The 24,788-nt window shown below is 30.0% G+C and overlaps 2 protein-coding genes across 3 annotated transcripts; both read right to left on the minus strand.

The window, feature by feature from the left end:
* Positions 1-9,785: 9,785 nt before the first annotated feature.
* Positions 9,786-10,888, minus strand: LOC114192360 (putative glutathione S-transferase). The gene is made up of 2 exons (XM_028082060.2): positions 10,527-10,888; positions 9,786-10,288 (listed from the first exon to the last, which is right to left on the minus strand). The coding sequence occupies exons 1-2, from the start codon at positions 10,833-10,835 to the stop codon at positions 9,929-9,931; spliced, it is 669 nt and encodes a 222-aa protein (XP_027937861.2). The 5' UTR covers positions 10,836-10,888; the 3' UTR covers positions 9,786-9,928.
* Positions 10,889-12,213: 1,325 nt separating this feature from the next.
* Positions 12,214-24,001, minus strand: LOC114191690 (general transcription and DNA repair factor IIH subunit TFB1-1-like). Of its 2 annotated transcripts, none has more exons than XM_028081036.2 (21): positions 23,821-24,001; positions 23,613-23,734; positions 23,443-23,521; positions 23,201-23,262; positions 22,919-22,979; positions 22,279-22,387; positions 21,374-21,449; positions 20,973-21,068; positions 19,665-19,709; positions 18,115-18,171; positions 17,844-17,999; positions 17,634-17,699; positions 16,359-16,482; positions 15,638-15,694; positions 15,447-15,559; positions 14,905-15,096; positions 14,605-14,718; positions 14,299-14,376; positions 13,371-13,418; positions 13,161-13,229; positions 12,214-12,641 (listed from the first exon to the last, which is right to left on the minus strand). In XM_028081036.2, the coding sequence occupies exons 2-21, from the start codon at positions 23,691-23,693 to the stop codon at positions 12,555-12,557; spliced, it is 1,770 nt and encodes a 589-aa protein (XP_027936837.2). In that variant the 5' UTR covers positions 23,694-23,734; positions 23,821-24,001; the 3' UTR covers positions 12,214-12,554. The 2 variants fall into 2 exon arrangements, with proteins under 2 accessions (XP_027936837.2, XP_027936838.2); XM_028081037.2 differs by having other exon boundaries at positions 23,826-23,967.
* Positions 24,002-24,788: the final 787 nt, after the last annotated feature.

Genomic DNA, 24,788 nt, shown 5'->3' on the forward strand with positions numbered 1-24,788 from the left:
TAGTAAGAGTTTTAACAAAAATTGTCTTCACTAGTCACAATTATTGAAGAAAAAAAGTATTAAAATTTTTGAAATGTAGTGGAATCTGTGTAGTAGGTGGAGTCTTCAGTAGATGGATTGTCACTTGAAACATTATTATCATAATAAATTATGGACGTGTTAGAATATTATATGTTTTCCTAGCGATGCTTAAATACTTAATCTTTAATATTTCAGAGAAGTTAAATCCTTGAAATATACAATAAAATCAACAGATAACTAATTTAAATTAAGAAAAATAGAAATTTTTTCTTCAAATATTATATTACCTTTTATATAGTATAATGTTTCGAGATAAAATTTCCTAATTTTTGTACGATGTTGTCAGTGCTTGCGTAAAGTACTTGAGTTCTTGAGTTTTGGTATTTAAGGTTCATAATATAATATATTCACGTGTGTGTCATCGTAATGGCTTACGTCACAAATGAATAAATATATGTATTTTTATATTTTATGTAATATTCCATTTAAATAATAACATAATTAAATGAAATCTTAAACCGGATAATATAAAAAAGTCAAGTTGCGGAGTATAAAGTCACTCCTTACAGTTATCCAAGGTACTTAAAAGGAAATATTAAAGCTCATTACAAAGCCTACAACCCAAAAGGAGTAAGAGATAGCCCATATTCGAAATAAAGCCTTGGGGGTAATACAATACACGGGCCTTAGTCCTAAAGAAAAGCCCAAATAAAACATGAAGTCCAGCCCAGATAGACTGTGTAGCAGAATCATCTCTTCCCTGTTGACCTCGACTACCTCTCGCATTTGCTTCCATCAATAAATTGATGATCATCGCAAAGATAGAAGAACAACATACAAGGCAATCAAACAAGCAAGGGTAAGCTAGAGCCAAAAAGATTTTATCATGCAATCAGATATACTTTCACAGTTCAATATGCATACATCATCCAAGCATGTTATGACCTTCCAATCAATACACTAAGACTCGACTCGACTCATCCGGATACATATAACCTGGTCGGATTCAGCGGATGCTTGCACTTGTGGTGGATACCTCTGCTCACCCCCGAGCTATGTGTTACAAGTGTTACAATGAATCAATCCCCCACACACAAGGTTAGCCCTTAATGAGTTTCAGGCCTCCTGCTACTCTCACCACAAGAGTCAGTCCGCTCTAAGTGAGACTAACTGACTCTTTAGAGTCTCAGGATGCAATCCTTGCCTTGAATCCTTACCAAATTATATAGATGGGGCACCACCATGGACACCCACTAACAGGGGCCATGGAATTACGTCCCGACCACTAAAGCACAACCCTGAAATCTCACCTAGAAATTCCAAAGAATTACGTACTGACCACATACTATACATATTCAAACAAACAGTAATATTTATCATGCTTATAAATCTCATGCCAACCTTTATAATCCATCCTCATACATGCTCCATGTTGAATCCATTCCAAATCATCCTTCCCAATTCATGAATATAGAAATGTACTTCATACCGACACCATGCCACTTTGATTACCAACCATCTCATACAAGTCACATGCCAAGGTCATGTTAAACTTATCAATCACAGACCTTAAACCATTCTACTCATACCCATTCGCCCAATTCATGCTTTTAAAAGTAATTGAATCAATCCACAAGTTCAAGTTAAAGTAAGGAATTAAAATTCTGCAGCAATTCTCGCTTAAGCTAGACTGGTCTCGCTTAAGTTAGACTGGTCTCGCTTAAGCTAGAAATTCTCGCTTAAGCTAGAAATTCTCGCTTAAGCGAGACTGATCTCGCTTAAGCTAAAATCCCTCGCTTAAGCTAAACTGACAGCTTTTTAATGATTTCAACATGTAAAAAACACAAAATCCCAAACATAAAAAATTTAAGAAAACACAAGCACGTTGTATAAAACGTTGGCATCATATTTCATGCTTTAAAAGAGTAAACAAATCAATTATCGCTCAAGCTAAGGAGCTCTCGCTCAGGCAACAAGGTCTCTCGCTCAAGCGAAAAACTTTCGCTTAAGCGAGATTGAAAACAGAGAGTACTTCGAGTTCTCGCTCAAGCGAGAGGCCTTCGCTCAGGCGAGCACTCGAAAATAAAAGGGTGCGAGTTACTGTCATTCTCGCTTAGGCAAGAGCTCCTCGCTTAGGCGAGAGCTTCCCGTTTGGGCGAGAAACAACTCGCTTAGGCGAGCATAACAGATCTCACCTGCTCTCACGCATGCAAAGCCGAAAATCCATCCAGAAACAATACACCGATTATTTTCACACCATCAAAAGCACATTAAATTATCAAGAGCACCCAAAAGAAACAAAAAGACACATTATTTATAAAAGCATGAAAAATCCTAGCTTCCCTCACTTGGATAGATGCTAGTGGAAAGCACAGGCACCTACGACAACGAACCCAACAACTTTAGGAGCATACTCAAGAGATGGAGCAGAGAATGATGTTGAGCTTACTTGAATCTGAATGAGTTTCGAACCCTAGCAGAGCACTGTTTGAGGGGAAAAGAGGAGTAAGATGACTGATTTTTGCAAAATGGGCAGAACATGAGAGGGTTAGGCTGGTTTAGGAGTTTTGGGATGCCTTATGGGTCAGCCTTAGGCCCAACTGACTAAGAGAGACCCTTAAAATTTTAGGACAAAATTAAAGTGGGTCTTACATTTTATATCGTACTAATTTTTATTATTTGAGTATAATAAATCTAACATTTATAAGAATATTATCTCATCAGGTCAACTTTCTATTTTATTTCTTTCTTACTTTTATCGGCTAACTATAATAAATGAAAACTAAACAAATCAAAATGACAGTTCAATTTTTTTTTTCTTATTCCAATAGTGAAAAATATAGAATAAAAAGTAATATATAATAATAATAATAATAATAATAATAATAATAATAATAATGTTTATACAGTTCTTTTTTAAAAGAAAAAAATAGTATGAACTTGAAAAAATGGGAACGGGTATAACAAAGACACGAATATTAATTTAGTAGCGAGAAATATAATTAGAACATTGATAACAGATTGAGAGCTTAAAATGATTTTATCATTTAATCATAAATCATCGCGTATGATAAATTTATTATTTTTATATTTTTTCTTGATTTGTTTTTATAATTACTTTCTATTGATGCGTAAACTACTCTATGTAATCGCTGCATAATTTAAATAATATATATAAAGTTTTTAATTCAAAATCCTTTATTATACATATTAAGGAGAAGAAAAAAAGAGGTAACTAGGGTAAGTGTCAGTGAAGATTGTAAACCTAACCCACTATGGCTGGATGAGTTTTTCTTTTTACAGTCGTCAAAGAATTTTTCAAAGTCAAATAAAAGGTATAAACAGATGATTGAGGTTTTGTTTTATATTCAACTTTTTGCTTGAGAGGGACCAAATCAAATCAAAGATAAAAATGAAGTTAAGTTTGGTAGATTTTAATTTAATATAAAAATTGAATTCATTAAATTAATATTCGGTAGGGAAATTGTTGAACAAATTTTTAAATTTACTAAAATTGTATAAGAAAAAATATCAATAAAATAAACATATAACTATTTTTTGTACGATTATGAATATATATACTTTTAACTTTTTTCATATTTATAAATAAATTACGTAATCTTATTTTAGATTAGAAAAATATTGTCATATTTTAATAAATATAAGTATATTATACTTATAAAACTTTAATTAAATCATGAAAACACTTTTAAAAAAACTATTCATATGTTTATTTGCTAAATCTTTTTAAATGTAAATATATAATATTATATTTAATATAATATGTGCTGTATTTTTTTTATTTTTAATTTAAATCAAACCACTGATTAAAAAAACATAAATAAAAAAATTATTTAGATTAAATATCAGTTTTTTTTTATTGAATTTTGATTATTTTTTAAATTGGTTAAACAATTTTTAATTTTTAAAAAAGTATCTACAAAATTATAATGCAAATTACTTCAGGATGTCCAACTTAAATAACTTTTCTTTTTAAATTGGTCAAATGACATTTTCTTTTAACAAAATGGTGTAACTCTTTTTTTATTGGAAATCAAAGTTATGTTACCCACTCCACTTCTTTCTCCTCTTTCTCTTCAGAAGCTTCAACGCCACACACATACACACTTTTCTCACCTACCACTCTTCTCACCTTTTCTCCGTTCTCTCTCTTATTCACTTTCTGCTTTACGCACTCAGCTTCAGTTTGAAACTTCTTCTCCTCTCCACCGTCAAGCTAAGGCTTGTTTCTCTAACTCTCTTTTTGTAAGCTGCGTTCTTCCTTTGTTGTCACTTACCACACTTTCTCTTTCGCAGGACATGCACCGTTTTCGTAATTATTTTAAAATATGTTCATTTTTATAATTTAAAAATAAAATTATACTCTATTAATCAAAAAGTGTAAAAGGAAGTCGTATAAATGTATTACCGACAATAAATCATTCTGATAAAGAAAGCAAAATATTGGTGAAATTTCTAAAATTTTCCCGCAGTCTATTAACTCGACAGCAAAAAATAATCCTTTTTATGTCGTTTTATGAAGTTAATTTTGTATTCCTTTGGTAGGTTTTAAGAGAAAGGTATAGGAGTGATTAGTAGGATGGAGTAGGATTGCAATTTTCTCATTTATGCACCCGATTTGACTGGATTCACCGGCTTAATGATAATTTTATCCATCCATGATATGAGAGAGCTGAACTTGAAGAGCTGAGTGCTTAAACAAGGGATCCGATCCCACAAGAGATCTATGTTAAGAGAAGAAGTGAGAGATTCTATCCCCATTCGAATGGAATGGATAAGATCTAGGACTTGAGGGATTCGATCCCATTGGAATTAGATTATGAAGGGATTCAATCCCAATTTGAATGGATTGGATCTTGGGTGAGAGATTCGATCCCATATCATGGAATGAATCTGTTAGTTGGTTAAAGTTGAGAGGATTCAAGCCATGTGTTTGGTTTCTGAATACTGGGTTTTTTTTTTTTACTAATACAAATATCAATATATACTATTTATTAAATTAAGGGCAAAATAGTAATCTCATCTATATTTCTATTAAAATATATTTTTTAGTAAATCACATCAATCAAATTTTTCACAAACTTTCACAAAAATTACTTTTAAATTTATTCACATCACTTCTAAATCTTTAAAAAAAAAAACAGATAATTCACTCTTAAATCCACTTAAACATGTCAGCTCACTCTCTCTCAAATACTGTCCCCTATGATGCACAAATACGATACGTGTATCGAATACGACACATATTCGATACATCGATACATTTATTTTTAAAATAATAGGATACGATACGTGATATATGAATAATGAAAAATATATAATAATTCTTACAAACATAATAAATATATGATTGTTAATGTGAGAATCCAAATTTTCTAATTAAAGACCAATTATTTTGGTAGTCAAAACCTTGTAGTTAATGTTAATGACCATTTAAAAATCAATTCATCATTGAAACTATTTTAATTATCAATTTAGAGACCGATTATAATTTTTTGAAATTATTTAATTGTCAATTTGGTCACTATATAGTGACTAATTATTTTTTGTCACTAAAATTGTATACTATTCAAAGATTTTATTGTAGTGTACTACTACTTTATAAATTATATGCTTTATTGATAAGTATCGTTAGAGTATCTTAAAATATCGGACATGATACGTGTCGAATATGGATACGTGATCCAAATTGAAGTATCGCTACATCATAGACTGTCCCTCAAGAGAACACAATGTTAATTTGACTCTAACAATAGCAAAGAAGTCTAAAATCATGACTCATATGAACCTGTTGTAAGTTTATGTGTATTATATAAGAAAAATGTATATTTTTTTATATGATTTAAATTATAATAAATAAATATTTTTCAAGTTTGATTAAAGTCGTTTTTTATGTATTTTCTAGTTCAACATGCTTATTTTGAAAAAACTATAAACTGATTCTTTTAAGTTTTTTTAAAATAGTATTGATTTTTTATTATTTAAATGGTTAAATATATTTATAGTTTTTTTAAATTTCGATACAAAATTAGTATTTGTCCATATATTAAATTTTGAAACATTTTTCTCCTCAAATCTTAAAAATTAAATGAATATAGTTATTTTAAACATTAATTTTTTTTGACATATTAAACAATATTTTATACTAATATTTAAGTTGAAATGTGTCAAAATTATGTAAAAACATTGTTATAAAATTGATACACATCAACAAAATTTAACTAGTTAGGATCGGAAAACTATATCTATTTATTAATAAAGTTGGGAACAAAGAGAAATTTTAATTTCATATTAAAATTTATAGACAAAAGCATATTCAATCTTTATTTAAAAAAATGAATTTTTGGCTTAAATATTGGCTTTGTTTTAATTTTCGTTCAATTTTTTTAATTTGATCTTAATATTTTTTGTTTGATTTTGTCATAATATTTTTTATTGTTTAATTTGATCCTATTAAAAAAAATTGAAGAGAGACGAAATTGATCAATTTAAAAAAAAATATTATAACTAAATTATACAAAAAGAATAGAATTAATTTAAAAAAATTGAACAAAAATTAAAATTAAATCGATATTTAAACTTCAGCATGCGATTTAAAATTTCTTATGTGAGGGTAGAAAACACTGTAAACATAATAACCGAAGAAATTTGTGTACTAAGAGAAAAATAAAATCTTAAATACAAATTGAGATCACTCCCACACAGTTATATTAGAATTGAGGTAGCATGGTGAAAATGAAAGCTATTTACAGACAAATATTTCATTTTAAATCTTCTCCTTCCTTTTTCTGTTTCTTTCACATCTTAATATTGATGCTAAAATATGTAAAATGTTTAAATAGAAAGAGCTAATAGTTAATCGGACGTGAAAATCCGGTTAACAATTTTAGAAAACTGTTTTTTATAATTATAAAGTAATATATACTAGTACATCAATATATAAATTAATTTTTTAAAAAATTAACAATAAAAAATTATAATTAAATGTAACTTAAAGAATAATATATATATATATATATATATATATATATATATATATATATATATATATATATATATATATATATATATATATATATATATATATATATATATCGGATGTCGACATTCGGTACATATATAAAAATTGACATCCGTTTTTATAATGTACCAGATGTCAACATTCGATAATTAAAAATATTATTGTTTTGGATGTTGACATTCGTAGAATGACTTTTGTAGTTAAAAAATTTAGGCTTAAATATACATTTGATCCCTATTTTTGTTATTTTTATTCAATTTGGTCCATATTTTCGTTTTGTGTTCAATTAAGTCCTCATTTTCGTCAAATTGTGGTCAATTGTGTCCTTTTCACACTAAGGGTGTTTAAATAGTTAATGTTTTTTAACAGTACATGCCATGTGTCAGGTCCTGTTTTTTTTTTCAATTTTTTTAATTTTTTTAAATTTTTTAAAATTATCCACGTGTCAAGTCACAATTGTGCCACGTGTCAATGTTAGTGCCACATGTCAGTTTGTGGTTATATATATTTTTTAATTTAGTCCTGATATTCGATATTTTTGTTCAATTCAGTTCCTATATTCGTTATTTTTGTTTAATTTAGTCCTAAATTTTGTTAAAATAGAACTATTTAATTTTTAAAATTGACATTATTATTAATTATTTTTTAAATTCAATTATAAATTACAATATTTAATTATACATTGAATATAATTCTTAGATTCAATTGTTAAATAGAATATAATTATATAAATATTATTAAAATATAATTATTAAATTTTAAAAAATATATATTAACATTTGTAAAATTCACATTTAAATTTAACATATTTAATATTTTTATTACATTTTAGATATTAAAATCTAAAACATTTTATATTTAAATGTTAATTTTACAAACATTAGTCTATTTTTTAAAATATTTTGAATATTTAAAATATTTTTATATATCAATTTTAAAAGTATTTTAGAATATAAATATTAGAAAGAAAAAAAAATTAATAATTATATTCTTATAATATTTTAAATAATTATATTCTATTTAACAATTAAATATAAGAATTTATTCAATTTATAATGAAATTTAATAATTTACAATTAAATTTAAAAAATTATAAATTCAAATGTCAATTTTGGAAAAAATATTAATATAATTTGTATAAAAGATATTAAATTTAGTGTCAATTTGAAAGGGACAAAATTGATTTATGTTAATAAAAATTGGAACTAAATTGAAAAAAAAAATATGGACAAAATTGAACAAAAAAAGAAAATAATACTACCATAAACTGACACGTGGTACTAGCATTGACATGTGATACTAGCATTGACACGTGACACAATTGTGACTTGACATGTGGACAATTTTTTTGAAATTAAAATATTTTTAATTTTTTTTAAAAAATTAAAAAATTTGAAAAAAAAAACCAGGAGCTGACAGATATCATGTACTGTTCACAAACGTTAACTATTTAAACACCATTAGTGAAAAGAACCAAATTGACCACAATTTGACGAGAATGAGGACCTAATTGAAAACAAAATGAAAATAGAGACCAAATTGAATAAAAACAACAAAAATAGGGACCAAATGTATATTTAAGCCAAAAAATTATTGTACTTATATGAGAAAAGAATTAAAAAAATATCAAATATAGACTTCCATAGAACAAAAGAAGTATCGGATACATCGAAAAAAAAAACTTAAAGATGAGTCAATTAGGGAGAGAATAAATAATTATTTAAACTGAGGGGTAAAATGATAATTTAAAAGATTTTTGGAGGTAAAAAGAAGTGTTTGAAAGTGCAAGGAGAAGCCTCCAAAAATAATGTCGAGGGAATAGAACTGGGCCAAGCCCAGTAAAGGCTTGACAGGGAAATGGGAAGGCCATGGCCTTGGTCATTAATCACGAAATAAAAAAACAATAAATCAAGGAAGGAAAAAAAAAAAAAGAAAAAAAATCTTATTTTTATATGGCTGCGTGTTTGAACTGTCTTACAGGGGAGTGGAGAAGGTAAAATGTGTACCAGAGCCTTTTTTTTTCTTTTCATTTTTTGTTATTTTTTTTTCCTGAATTGAATTGTCCATTTATTATCATTTATGTTATTCTTTATTTTGCTTGCCTTCTTTGCATTTATTTCAAGAATTTTAAGTTTTTCCTTTGATGATATTTTAAATAAACTGATTTCAATTCATGTTAAGAAATGTAAGTCCAATCATGTGCTAAAACAAATTTTGGAGAATGAATCTTCCTATTTGATTTTTCCTCTTTCTTAACAACATACAGAAAAAAAAGCTTTGGCATTATTTTGAAACAGTTTTAGATAATTGTTTCTAGTTCCATGTTCTAGAACACTCGTCATGAAAGAAAAAGAAAAAGAAAAGTATTAATTAGTGTTACTAAGATATGTGCATCATATGCTCATGACTTTTGAATGCTTTTCTATATATTTTTGAAGCTAATTAACATGTTTAGATTACTCATTACTTATTAATAAGACTAAAGAAATAGTTTCTAGTTCTTGGACCAGAAGAATAATTATATCGATCGATAAATTTTAAAAGAATAACTATATTTAAACCTAATTTTTTATATTTTTAATTTATTATTTTAATTATTTTTAAATCATAATATCATACTGTTAAAAATATAAAAATAAATAATTAAAAAATAATTGAAATGATAAATTAAAAATGAAAGTAAAAATGTAATTATTATCCTTGTCAAAACTAGGAAAGCACATTGAAATTCATCCCTCTCAAACTTTTATTACTTTCATAATTATATTAACACATACCTAAGCTCAAACTTTTATTACTGTCGTAATACATATATCTCTCTAAATGATACACATGCTTCAGAAAAGCTACACTATTTTTCTTTTCTCACGAAGATGCAAGAATTTGTTCTCTGAGAGGTTTAACAAAAGCTACCATTTGATCCTGGTCAGGTAGGATTTCTGCAATGGCTGGTTCAGATTTGAAGATATTAAACCATGAATACAAACGAGGGAATTTCTGTGCTTCAAGAATTTGCACTTCAAGGATATCTTCCAACACAGTAAGATATTTGATTATGGACCCAAAAGCCAAGTCCACAACATTAACACAATCTCCTCCAAAGAATTTATTTTCCTTACCCAAGCACTGATCTTCCACAACTCTCAAATGCTCCAAAATATCTTCTATGGCTTTCTTCCTCTGTTCATTATTTTTGCTGCGATAGAGTGCTCTAACTCCCTCAGTCTTTAAAATTTCATACCAATGTTAGTGTCATCACAAAACACATTCAGAAAGTATAGAGAAAAATAGAATGTGTGCTTCTGTGTTGTTAATAACATTTATGGTCGTATTCAATGTAAGTTTCATGAATTCAGCTATAGAAAACCAGTTTGATAATTACTTAAGTGTGGTATGATATAAATAATCTAATAGCAAGCCATAGAAAAATTGGTAGAGAATAAATTTGAAAGTATTTATTTACCAGATCATCAGAGTATTTGACCCAAAAGCGTGCGAGAGCTCTGTGGTAGGGATGAGAAGGTAACAGAGGATTTTGAGGCCAAACTTGATCGATGTATTCGATTATGAGCATGGATTCAGAAATGGGTTTTCCAGCATGAACCAGAATAGGGATTCTCTTGTACACAGGATTGTACTGAACAAGTTGAGAACTTTTGTTGAAACGATCTTCCTCAATGTTCTCATACTCAATACCCTTCAGCTTTAAGCTCCACTTCACCCTCAATGCGAATGGACTGTACCAAAACCCATGTAACTTCACCTCTCCCATTTTCTCTTATTCTCATTCTCTTCTTCTTTCTAACCCTCTATATATACACTCATCCATTGATGGAGATGGAATAATTCGCACAACAAATGTTAAAATTAAATTAAATATTTTTGTTCACTGTAATTGCTGTGAAACAAACACGTGTTATGGTGTTGTCCTTGCAGAACACGTCTCTTGTTTTTTAAATACAAAATAAAACGAGAAGTTAAGACCGAAATAAACAAGATAGAATAATTAGAGCGACTATAAACATAATGTGATGTGGCTCTGAAGAAGTGTGATGAATTGGAGTTTGGGTATTGAAATTTTTAAATGTGATAATGAGATCGTAAGTGCTTGCATCACTGGGTAGCATTTTATTATGATTGATGTGTCACTTTTTACTTTACGATAACACAAATATTTTTTTTATTATAATAATTATAAAATAAAAAATATTATTAAATCATTAAAAAATCATGTAATTATGAAAATAAAAATAAATAGTTTTTATAATTTTATTATAAACAACTTTTGTTTATTTTGTAAGTAGTTCATTTTATAAGAGATGATTGTTCTAATTTAAAAAAAAATTATTTCAAAGATAAAATAGTAAGCATTTGTGTTTAAAGAAAAACTTTTTATTAATGTATATATATACACGTGAAAATTAATAAAATGATTTTAAAACATAAAGATTAAACAATAAATTTATTGAACTATAGAAACCCAACGAGTGATTCAAAAATTTTGTTATAACTTGAAGTTGCAAATATATATAAAACTGATGGAGAACAACACCAACTTCATTTACCTCACTAGATGAGTAATAGAGAAAAGTGGTATAAGCATTTCTAGTATAATAATAGTATGTTATCATTTATTATTATTACTAACTTTATCATCTTATATTAATTTCTAATTTGATGTATAATATTATCAATTCAATATGAATGTCAGACTAGAATACTAAACTGCAAACTAAATACTTTTTATCACCATTTCAATTTTCATGATATTTTGGGTGTGAAAACTCTTAGCACCAATCTCTCAGCAGTGTGTATAAGCCACGTCAAATCTCATTTAGTAATCTAATAACTATAATCAATATAAACAATCATTTTAATCTTCGAAATATATAACCATGTCACATTAATTAGACCTAACTTACAGATTTTTACGTATAACTTTACGCCATCGTACTTTATAATTATAGTATACACCCACGACTTTATGAACCCTCTACCAGTGTATGATTATGCATATTTTTTAAAATCCATTTATGCTGCTATCAATACATTCTGTTGTTCTAGTCGAATTTCCTTTTCTTAAGAAAAAAGAAAATTACTATTGGAGAATTTAAAGTTATCAACATGAGAGTATGCATAAATATACTCAATTGTAGTCAGCACAAAGCAGTAAAATTATTACCGTGATTGAACCGTGTTATTCACTTATCCTTCGTTTTATGTACTGCTAAAGTCAAGCAGGTATAGTACAGGGAGAGAGAGGGTGAAGAAGAAGAAGGAGGAAACTTGTGAATTAACTCGTCCTTTTCCAAGGGCCAGTGTTAACAATCTAGTAATTCTCTTGCTCACTAATTCTCATGGAAATTCATTTCATAATGATATAGAGATAAAATAGCCATTCTGGTTTGTGGTAACGGCAAAATTGATGGAACTTACATTCCTAAATTGTTATGGTATGTTGCTCCCAGTAAACGGAGACCAAAACATTCTCCTAAACATAACCATTAGACTTTTTTGAGACTCTTGCATTTCTTTTCTTAATGTCAGCGTCATAATGTAATAGGGCAGCATCCAGAGCCTGAGTAAAAAATTGTCCGTATACCTTAATCTTTCCATAAGATGGAATAAACAAGAGGGATACAGAAATAACAAAAACAATGGAAAACAATAGCATGGACTATTCACTGAATTGAACTCAACAAGAACTTCCTGTAAATGAGTGAATTCTGTTTTAATCCTCCGAAAGATCTTCAGTTCGTCTGTTTTCATAAATTTTAAAACATCTAAAAAAGGTTTACCACCACTTACTGACGTGTCATGTCATGCATCTAAACATGTCACATTATATGCCACGTCCAAATGGTTGCCATGTAACATGTCAAACTGCATGTACATCCTCACTAAGTGGTGACAGAGGTAAGCCATTTTCTAGAACTATAAAAATTATGAAAACCAACAAACAAAAATCAGATTAAATCGTGTTGTTAAGAACTCGACACATCTAAACCAAAACATAACTCATCACGTAGGAAGTGGTTTATCCGAGTTTGATTACGAAGAAAGAAATGAAAATGGTCAATGAGTATGTTGTGCTCACCTGCTGCATAGGATGGACAACAAGGGAAACCTGGTGCCGTAAGTCCGACGATGCAGACACCTTTATTTCCTAAGAAGCAACAAAGAAAAGTAGAAACAATAAGTTCTTACTTCAAATAAAATTAATGCAGGTAACAAAAAATTAACATAATAAAAGAAAACGCGCTAGTGCAGTGAGAAAAACAAGAAGAGGCTTTAGCTAAAAGCGTACCTCAAGTTTAGAATATATTTGTGATATGGAATCTTTCAGTCTTCTTGTCTGCATTTAGTTCACGAGTGAGAAAAACATTACATATATAATAAAATGCAATTCAGAAAGATTTCTCAATGCATCACTACATACATATCTACAATATAACGAGTGTGTGATCCAATTACCACCAACGGCACGTAGAAGGAAAAACCCTCTATTGCAATTTTGATCATAAAACAGTAAACTTATGCGTATCTGACATAGAATACTTATATTGCAAATTTTATCATAAAACAGCAAACTTATGCGTATCTGACATAGAATACTTATATTGCAATTTTTATCATAAAACAGCAAACTTATGCCCCAGCTTAATTGCTCAGATCAGCGGGTTCCTTACATGGTATCAAAGCCTGTTTCTCGACTCTTCAAACAAAAATAAACTATAGATTGATGCTTGGTAAGTTTACCAGACCTTTAGAAATAAGTTCAATAGTTACTAAAATCCTAAAACAAACAGGTTTTTCTCGTCAGGCACGTGTTAGAGAGGTAAAAGAATTATTAGACAATTTTAAAAGCTAAGTCAAACAGGATAAATGGTTTGCTGACAATTACCTTGCGGGAAACAGTTCATCAAATGTCCGTAACGCCATAGCAAACTCAAAACATTCAATTAAAGCAATCATTTATATAATATCAATAGAATTTTTGACAAACTGGTTTACAGCTTGACTTACATGCAAGCAAATAGAAACTTCTTGCAATGTAACCCGTAACAATTTATAAACATGAAGTGAACATACTGCTCCTTAAAATGAAACAAGAAAACAGATAATTGCAAGCAAATCCACATCCCAGACTTGTTCAATTGGAGCGATATTTAGATAGGTCATGCATAGGAATCAGCATTGAAAGATCTTTTAAATCACAAAAGCTCAACATTTACCTTATTAACAAGGTTTTGTGTTGTAACTGGATATGAAGACCAAAAGTGCCTAAGCAATTCCTGACTGCACACCCAATGCTGGAAAGAAAGGTGCATGTATGACAAAAATATAAATACCATCATTCAGAACCACCCCATAAGAAAATAAAAAAAATATGAAAATTCAAACTACAGACTGAAAATAAATGCCGCAAATGCTATATCTCAACTCACAAATACAAGTCAAAAAGATTATCCCCTGCTCTTTTTTTATTTTCTTTCCATTCGTTCTATTTGAAACCTCAGAAACAATTGTGGATGACTTACATCTAGTAGTTTCTCCTTGGTAGTATTGGGCAATATATCAAGCACACTCTCTTGAGAAGTTTTCCCAAGATGATTTTTGGTGCTTGAGATATTTCTAGTCAATCCATGAAGTACCTGGAAAAAAATAAATGGCTTTCATTTTCAATAGGAAAGAATATTTGTTATTACAAAAGAAAGAAAACAAAAACAATAAAAATGTTTCTAAGCAAAATATTGAGAGATTAAACATATACACCTGTCAATTACTAAAAAATGGTATTCTTTTCAAATACAGAATTATGTGATGCAAATATATATTACCTTAAGAGCGACATCAGGACTAAAGAGAGGATCCCTTAATCCAGTAGCTTGGATTTTAGATATCGCTGCCATCAAAGAACCATAGGCTTCCTCAGAACCTAAACTGCATGTCATTTGCTCCGTTCCAGGTTGGGAATCATCTAAAGTTTTTACTGCATTAGCTTGTTGAAAATCAAAATAGTCACGAGGATCCTGATTATGAAACAAATACACAAGTCATAACACTTAACAGATATTTAATCCAAAAAAGACGTTAATTATTAATTAGTAAATTATTTATGAGTTTTTTTCTATTCTATGTCCATGGGTAAGTGACAATAAGTTAACTACAGAAAGTTTTTACTGAAAAAGTAATTATTACATTGAAAGCACACAAGTTATTCAATGGTTGCTCTTTTAAGAGATTTAAAGCATTTGTTAGGGTGTATTTAATACTTCCAGACCATGCCCCAACGGGCACCCATTTCACAAATCCAATTATTCACTATAAATACATCACTATAATAAACATGGTTCATCTAATTCGTGAGAAAATGTTGAACCTTGATACAAAGTGGTGCATAGTTATGATCATCTTGAGCCTGAAGATCTTCAATCGGGGTCATCTTGGAAATTCTATTTTGTCTCTCCTCATCGCCTACAACCTCATCAGATTCTGTACAGAGAAATGAAATAAGAATTTTCTCCGTGTGAACAGAACGGAAAAGGAAAGAAAAAAGTCAGCCATACTAACTCTGTTTTCTTCGAGCAAGAATTTCGGCTACTGTTCTTGGGTGTTCCATCTCCATATCTACATTTATGTTTTGAAATTTGACTCATCAGACCAGACCATATGGCCTTTACTAAGTTGCAACTATCCAGATGTGAATGCATTTTACTCTCCAAGGTCTCGATTGATTTTGGGAAAATGCTTTTAAAATGTGTCTAACTCTTGGTCAAGGTTAACACTTAATGACAATAAAATTTGTCAACATAAATGAGAACAGAAAACAAATTTAAGATTCTTAAAAGCTGAGTTTTTCCAGTTTGCAAATCACAATTCTCACAACTTCTAAAATGTCCTCAGACAAATTTGAAGTGAAACAAATAGCAGAGAAGTGATAATATCATAATACAAATGGAGGAAGTCTCTCCCCCTTCACTTCGGTAAGTGCTCGAGAAATAATTAAAAGTAAACGTCAATATGGCTAGAGTCAAGTAAATTAATCACAAGGAAATAATTTAATTATGACATGCATTATTAGTATTTGCCAATTTTACAAATTTACTACTGAAGACCATTTTTGTCTGACTACAGATATACATATTAGACAAAATAATATTTAGGGAACATATATTATGATATGGGAACACAAAACATATAGTGAATATGCGAACAGATTTAAGAATAAAAGTATGAAAGAAAATTATTTTTGGTAGACACTGAAAAAATCAATTTGAAGAGAAGAAATTACCTAGAGTTTTCCCTTCAAGAACAACTGCGCCTTGTCTATTAAGATCTTGCAACAATGTTCTCTTATACAGAGCATTTTGGGCTTCAGATACTTCCTTGCTACCATCTCGAAAGATCCCATGATCCTTCTCATCAAATAGAGCAAAAGGTCAAAACACAGAAATTCAACGCAAATCTAACACTTCTGAAATAGCAGCATAAATAGACAACAGAACATTTGAATCGAATTAACTACTAAACAGTTAACAGCATTAGGTATGGAATTTAAATGATATATATAGTATGAAAACTTGACAGCTTTTGTAAACAACTAGTGGAGGCTCCATAAACTCTCCTAGTAAACTTGCAAGACTATACATCGTATAATAGATTAAATAACATAATAATTGAACATATCAACTTTGTAAAGCAAAATAGCAAACTACAGTAATAAAATAACAAAATCAGCAAGTACATTACTACTAAACAAGATCAAACTATACCAAATCATGCATAAATAATTCAAGCCCAAGTTCTTAAAATGATAGCATTTAAAAAACCAAAAAAGAACTAATGACTTCAAATCTCCATGTCCAATAACATCATCTCCAAAATCACCATCTCTACTGAGCTCTTTCTTAGATGAAAAAACTGTGCATCATCAAAATTGGCATCTGATTCCAAATTATGAAGATAAAATTCAAGAGTTGGATTACTTGAACTTCCTCCAACAGATTCAATGTTGCTACCATCGTCTTTACCCCAAGGTTGTTGAACCTCAACTTTCTCTTCATCAACATTATGTCCCTCTTAAGTCATCCATTCATAATCAAACATCATAACATCAATTTTTCTCATCTGTCTACTTTTGAACTTCAAGTTATATATCATATAAAATAAGTCATTCATCTTCAAATGTAAGTGATTTCTCCTCTTTGTATGAACCTAGAAAACACAAAAAATTGATCTCGGAGACAATGCCTTTTTTAAATGCTATGATTTTAAGAACTTAAGTTTTTTATGAATTTTAAACACAACTTGGTGTAACAATTATGTATAACACACTTTCGTTACCAGGTTGGAGCTTTGCTATTTTGCTTTATTATGGAGTTGAAATGTTTAATTGTTATGTTATTTGTCGGCATTTCAATATTTTTTATATTAGGAAAACTCTTAAGAGTGATTATATATTGGAACTGAAAATTTACTTTAAAAGGAGTGAACCCACATAAAATGAGAAAAAATACATTGTCAAAGAACTCAAAATGAGATTAAGGAATTGTTTCATTCACCGTACAGGAAGGTGTGTGTAATCATCTCCTTGGTCTGCTTCCATATCTAAAGTTGGATCGACACGTCGGACCTGCAAACAGGCATATCAATATAAATGGAATGGAGAATGCAGCTAAAAGGTCTTCAATGAGAATAAAAATTAAAGGTCTTCAACAAGAATAAAAATTAGAGGTCTTCAATGGGAATAAAAATTAAAGAGAAAGACGATAAAGACCTTCTTTCGAGCTTCAATTTCTAATATCTCATCATCTTTCAAGAAGACGGCCAGATCCTCATCTTCAGCAGCCTCGGCAGCTGCTGCAACCGCATTTTTGGTGCTATGGAGATACTCAGCTTTGAAGTATTTATTCCAAAAATCTACCTCGTTCATCTTGAATTTGGAGACCATGGGGGGTGAAAGAAATAATTTAGTAAGCAAAGTGCTTGACATTGCACACAAGTTATTACAGAAGATAATAACAAACACTGGAAGATTTTCAACATACTTTACTAGGTACAAAATTGAGGAATGCCTGGTGGACAGCAGGTTTGAGGGCAAAAATCTGGAAACCAAAAAAAAAATGCAAAAGAGAAATAAGGACAGTACACATTCAAATTTTTTTCCCTAAATAAGAAATGAATATTTGAAGTAATGAACGAAATACAAGTATAATCAAACCCTTCCAACTAAAGCAGAGAAATACTAGGGAACCATACCTGACTGAAACATATAATTAGATGCATAATCTCTAGTAGTGAAAAAAACCTATTGTAAGCCCACTAATGCAATAAGAGTCCGAAGTGGTAACCCCAGCAGCCAAATAAGGAAACAACTCACAAGGTTGCTTGGTCCAATAGCAAACAAAATGATTCCATAATATATTCTAAAGTATGGCAAGATATTATAACAAAACCATGCTAAAGAAACCACGTGCAGAGATAGAAGGAAAAGTTGAAACATACGAGATAAACCAAATACCAATCCCAACCCATAATCAAACTGAAAAGAGAGCCACCACATTAAAAATGAACAGTTTAAATTCTAAAACTGTAAGTGAGCTCAAAAACCACCCTCCTTGAACTTGCAAAACCAAACTTCAAAAATCCTTTTGAAGTATTAGTTAGTGTCGTGACTAATCTTGTAAGTTCCTTTCATCTTCCAATTTGAATATTAGCCTTTGGTTGAGAAACCATCTTAAAATTCTTAAACAACGAAGTAACCAACTCCAACACCCCAAAAAAGATCATTCCATACAGTGTAAGGCTCAAACAATTACAATTTCACATAACAGGTTTTCAAGTGCTAAATATTTTACCTTAAACATTAATTATGCTGATCCTCAGAAACGATAAAGAAAACGAATGTTTTGTTTAGTTACACAAAAAATTAGACGAGTTAGCTCCCAAAAGTTCCCCAAGGCCAGGGAAGGCCTCCAAGCTCTATGACTACTTATAAAGGTACTTACACATTATCCACCAACAAGGTCCTCACATCGGCAGCAGGACTTGAACTATGTCCTCATGAGGTATGAGTCTGGTCCTTACAACTAGACCAACTGGCCCAAAAATTGAAAGTTATCACTCTATTCGTTGACTTGACACATCATCAACAACAACAATAACCAAGCTTACCCGACCACATGGAAGGAAGCCCAATGCTAGAGGCATAGTGAAACCACCACTTCCTTAAGTAAAACTAATTGTTGTATCACTTCCATTTCATATCAATATGATGAACTATTGCATGCACAATGCGCAAGAAAACAAACAAAAAGATGAGAAAACTAAAAAAGTGTGCTACAAATAATTGTCTAAAATATCATGCACATGAAAAGGTGATTGTAATTGCATTCAATTAATGGTTATTGTCATCAAGTTAAAATTCCACGCATAAGCTTTTTGTCAAAATGACTGTCAATCTATACCCACTGTGCCCTCATTTCCGGGCAGTGCATAAAAGTCTAAACAAATACCAAATAGTATAATCACCTATAGTACAGAATCTAAACATTCAAGATTTAACTTAAAATCTAATTACGCAGAGTAAGAAGCATGCCTGATATTTAATCTCCGGTGTCAACTGAAATTTAACCTGGTTTATCTGAAAGAAGAATAAGGGAAAATAACTAGTTTAAAATCATATGCATGCATTATAAGCCAAAAAAAAAAACAGAAATTGTTTAGAGATCCTAAACATGGATTTAAAATTCACAAACACTAAATAAAAACTCGGTAACAATAAAGAACCCTTATCTCACTAGATGGGGTTGGCCATATACATCAAACTATCTTTCTGAGCTTTTAATAACTGCTGTAGATATGAGGTTAACAATGAGAAAAAAAAAAAAAGGATATAGGTGCTAGGCTTTAAATTTTAATATTCAAAATTCAATTTAGGGCCCCCATTTCACTAAAAATTTTCAAATAATTTTTAAACTTCTAAAAGCCAAAAATAAAAGTTTTCTGTTCTGAGTTTTTAGAATTAAGAAAACAATAGGGGATTTTGAAAATGTAAAATAATAACATATTTTACATGTTTCTTCAACTTTTATTTGAGAACAATTTCTTTTAAGGAGAGAAAGTCCGTAATTATTAAATACATTCATGGAAATCTCATAAATAAATCAGAAAATCTAGACCCACTCCTTGCTTCTTATACCAAAATGTTGAGTGGCAATGACATCCATCTTTTACAAGCCCATCACTGGTACATAACTAAGATCTGATATGTTCTTGTTGAATAAATGTAATTAGTCATTATGCACACATACGATAAAATAAAAGACGATGAATGATGTATAACAACATTATTGGGAATGTGAACATTGCAGTTTCCATAATACAGTCGGTATTAGATTTAGAAAATTGTCATTATTCATTAAAATGACTTTAACTCCATTAGGAGTAACAAACCAAGCATCAAAGATAGTTAATCAAGTTTTATCATGAAAAATTCAACCAACATTTTTGAAGTGCAGCAAGAAATAAGGGTAATAGGCATGATAAGGATTCTGCTCATAGAAAACACAGCTAATAAGTTCTCCCACAAAAGAAAATACTTCATTGAAGTTTTTATAAATTACCAAAACAAATTACTTGTTAATTAGTTTTTTAAAGTTTTTTTGATGTGCAAAATTAACTGTATTTTGTGAAGTTGAATGCACAATTGTCATAGTATTGTTAGACATTAAAAGCTTCCAAAAGCTGAGTTTGGCACACTATAAGAGAGGAGTAAGATTTTTTTATTCATAAAAATTAAATTTGGAATTTGAGCTTATTGAGCTGCAATGTTCTCATCATGAAATCCAAGCAAGTGCACTCATAAAGACAGAGCACCAGTGCAGAAGGAGAGGTGGTATCATACCCGTCCATCACTCATAGGCTTTGTGTCAAAGATCAAAGAATTTTTAAAACCAATCCTTTGTTTTAACTTTCTGCTTTCATCTTGATCCAGCAATTTCTGTAGAGCATATTAAAAATATAAAAGAAGAATTCATTAAGATGAAGAGAAGAAAGTTACAAGAAATTTGGAGGCTAAGAATAAGATATCTTCCATATGAAAACAAAAGTAGAAAAAAGTCAATAGACTGCTTGATGCCTTTAAATATCTAATTGTGAAACCTCTGTAGAAGATCATATATTTCACACTATTTTATTTGAAAAAGTATTTTGCACAGTACTTTTCATGCCTAAATTTTATTCAAATAATCATAATATCAGCCAGAAACCTATCATCAACATCATTGATATTGGGAATATCTTTACCTTCTTAGTAGCCCAAAATTCTGACTCTGTAAGCTTACCACTAGCTACAAGTTCCTTATGAAGTCTCTGCAACTTGCTGCAAAAGTTACACTTCAACAAAATTAGTAACATTGAAGGAATTGAAGAATATCTCAAACCAAGATAACTTCTAGAGTAGATAAAAAATAATATTGAAAAGTGAACAGATTGAGTTCCTAATTAATTATACAGCACGGAATTTGAGCAAGAAAACTATAAAAGAACAATTTAAGAATAATAGCACAGTACCAAAGAGACCATGTCTATATGGTCTTAGTTGCAAAAGAAATTGAATCATAATAGAGCAAGATCACGAATAAACAATTCTTTTCTTTTGAAAAGTTATAATTGTCCACACCCAACATCCACCATAAGATATTTCAATAGCCTTGGGCAATATTAACAACTTGTGAGCCATAATGAACCATTAGAGCATAAGTACATATTTATAATTGTAACCTCATTCATTTACTCTTGATTACTATTGAGGAAGATTTAATCACAATTAGACAGTTCTATAACATCAACGCACTACTTGTGTAAGACATATCTAACCACCAGTGTCACAAGTATAGATTTATAATTATATGCATACATTCCTCTACTCGTAAACATATGTGACGAAAATTTACCAATTATTACTCAGACATTTCAATAACCTCACAAAACAATTAACCACTTGTGAGACATTTCACTATTATTGCTACAAGTACAAATTAATAATTGCATACAATCATATGTATTTACTATGACACACCTGTAAGGCAAATTTTACACACGTGGTTAACCATGTGTGATAGGTGGACACTGGACGGAGTATCCCCGGCCTGCATTAATCATTACTCCTTTCTTTTAAAAATTAAAGTGCATTATTTTAAACCAAATACCTATCTTCCTGCAATAGCTTTATCCTCAGAGTCATTTCTGCAGAGCTTAGCTGTTCCTCAGAAATAACTTTTGTAGCTTCTCCTTGCACATGCTTGCTAAGGGCAATACCTGCTCAAACAGATAAAACATCATTATAGGAATGATATACAAAACAAATGAAAATAAAAATATAAAATATGCATTAATAAAGGGAATAAAAGAAAAAATAACAACTATTCAGAACTTCCTTCGTGGAAAACTGCATTAAAGAAAAAAAGGGAACGGGGTAATGCATGTCAAAATTCATGAAAAGGAAATCTGGCGATGCATCATTTTCTTCTCTGGCATATGTATAGACGGGGAAATAAATATTTAATGCTATGCATCTGAAATCATATTTTAATTAAATTTTTTTACTGATTTAGCACGCTTAATTGATAAAAACAAATAAAAATAACTCTAACATTGCTACTCTGGGACTTAAGCCCATGATCAAATAAGTAAACAACATAGCAGGCCTTCATGATAAGCTACATGACGTGGCAACTCGAGAATAACAAAAGCAAGTTAAAGAAGCCCTCAGGATAAAATTTTAAGCATATAGAAACAGCAAAACCATGTCTCGGTTCTGTTTGGCAGTAGCCAAAGTAAGTTACTTACCCACCAATTCCCGACAAACATGAAGATCTGCAAAACTTTCTAACTCGAATATGTAACTTCCCTGGAACATCAAATTGTAATATGATAAAAATTCATACAAAAAGGAAGAGGCATGAGCATGTCAGGTGTAGTATTACCAAGTAAACCAAAGGCATTGAAAATTCAAATTGAGCAGCATTCAAAAGTAAAAGAAGAAAAAAAAAGATGGAACCAACTCAGCAGCATAAATAGCAGAATAAATGTAGACAAGAGCAACAAAATTAAAAGTAACAAAAGAACAACCTGTGCATGTGTAAGGTTAAGCCATGGCGGTTTGCCTGATCCCTCTTTAGTGTGTTTATGACCTAAAATTTTTTTCCAGCGGAGCAAAACATAAAATGACAATAAAAAGTAATGCATACGCGGTATCAATAAAACACTGAGATTGTGAGGTCCATAACTTCTACACAATTCAATAAGAGTTCATATGAAACTTCACAATCAGTTTAAGGAAAGAAAATACGAAAACAAAAGATAAGAAATACTCTTTATAAATCTGAACTCCACATCGAGCTTATTGTTGGTGGTAGGATCATTGGGCTTGAAAACGAACTTTTCTTGAGTCTGCAGAGAAAGCGAACGAAATTCCATAAAAATCTCAACGCGAAAACAAGATTTCTCAAAAATATAGCACAAGTTGAGAATGCGAATGCACCAATCTGAGGACGCCGGGGGTGCCAGGGTCTTTGACGGTGGCTTTGTATTTGACACGCTTAACCACTTGCCCTGACGACATCGTTTCGAGCTCCGATAGCGCGTACAGTTCAGAAGATTAATCTGCAACCAAACAAAAAAAAAATCCAGAATCAAAAAACAGAAACATGGAGTTCGCGAGCGAGTGATGATTAAAAAAGAAGCTATACTCCACATTGGGCTGATTGAGAAAGACTTCACGAGAATCGGCGATGTAGAGAGGAAAAAGAAGAACGGCGCAGTGTAGAGAGAAGACGATGAATTATAATCACTATGCTTCTGCTTTTCCACACTCTTATTTTCACAAAGAAGATCATCGACGATGATTCTTTAAATTAACCCTGTAAAATTAACTTCGGATCCATCATCATTTGTTACAGCGGTTAATTTTTTTATACGAAATAATCAATATTATATATATATATATATATATATATATATATATATATATATATATTTGTGTTTTGTGAAAATAATAAAGGTTGTGTAATTTAATGTCGTTTTAAATTATTTAAGAAATTACAAATCCCATTTTTCATGTAGATTTTTTAAAGCATTGAAAAATTGCTTTCGATTATTAAAAGTAAACAAACAAAATCTGTCACGAATCACATGAATCATTATAGTTTTTCTGTTTTAAGACAGAAGCGTTGCATATTGAAACCAAAACTTCAGGTATTTTTAAACACAATACTAGTGTTCAAATAATGATGATATGACAGATATAAATAGTAGATGAAAATTACTATATTCTAATAACCTGAACTTATAGAACATGATCCTGTTTTAAGTTAAAAGGAATGTGGCTGAGGAAATGCATTTTATTTATTTTTTATTTTTTACTAAAAAAAATACATTTTTTGTCTGTAAACTCTCTCATAAAAAAACAGCAAAACAAAAATAAATAAATATTATTTATAATTGTATTATATTTTTAAAATATTAGAAAGGACATTTGTTTTAAGTTGTAGTTGAAAAAAGTTTAAATACCTTCGTCCTCATTTTTTTATTGTTTATCATGGATGATCCTCATTTTTACCGTTTAAAATGGTCTTTATTTTCGTAATGTTTATTGCGAATTGTTCTCATTTTTTATCAAATGTTTAAAATAGTCCTCATTTTCACAATTCGTGTTTAA

Source organism: Vigna unguiculata, chromosome 7, assembly GCF_037176805.1.
Source record: "Vigna unguiculata cultivar grain cowpea cultivar isolate G323 ecotype 2 chromosome 7, ASM3717680v1, whole genome shotgun sequence".
Classification (NCBI taxonomy): Eukaryota; Viridiplantae; Streptophyta; class Magnoliopsida; order Fabales; family Fabaceae; genus Vigna; species Vigna unguiculata.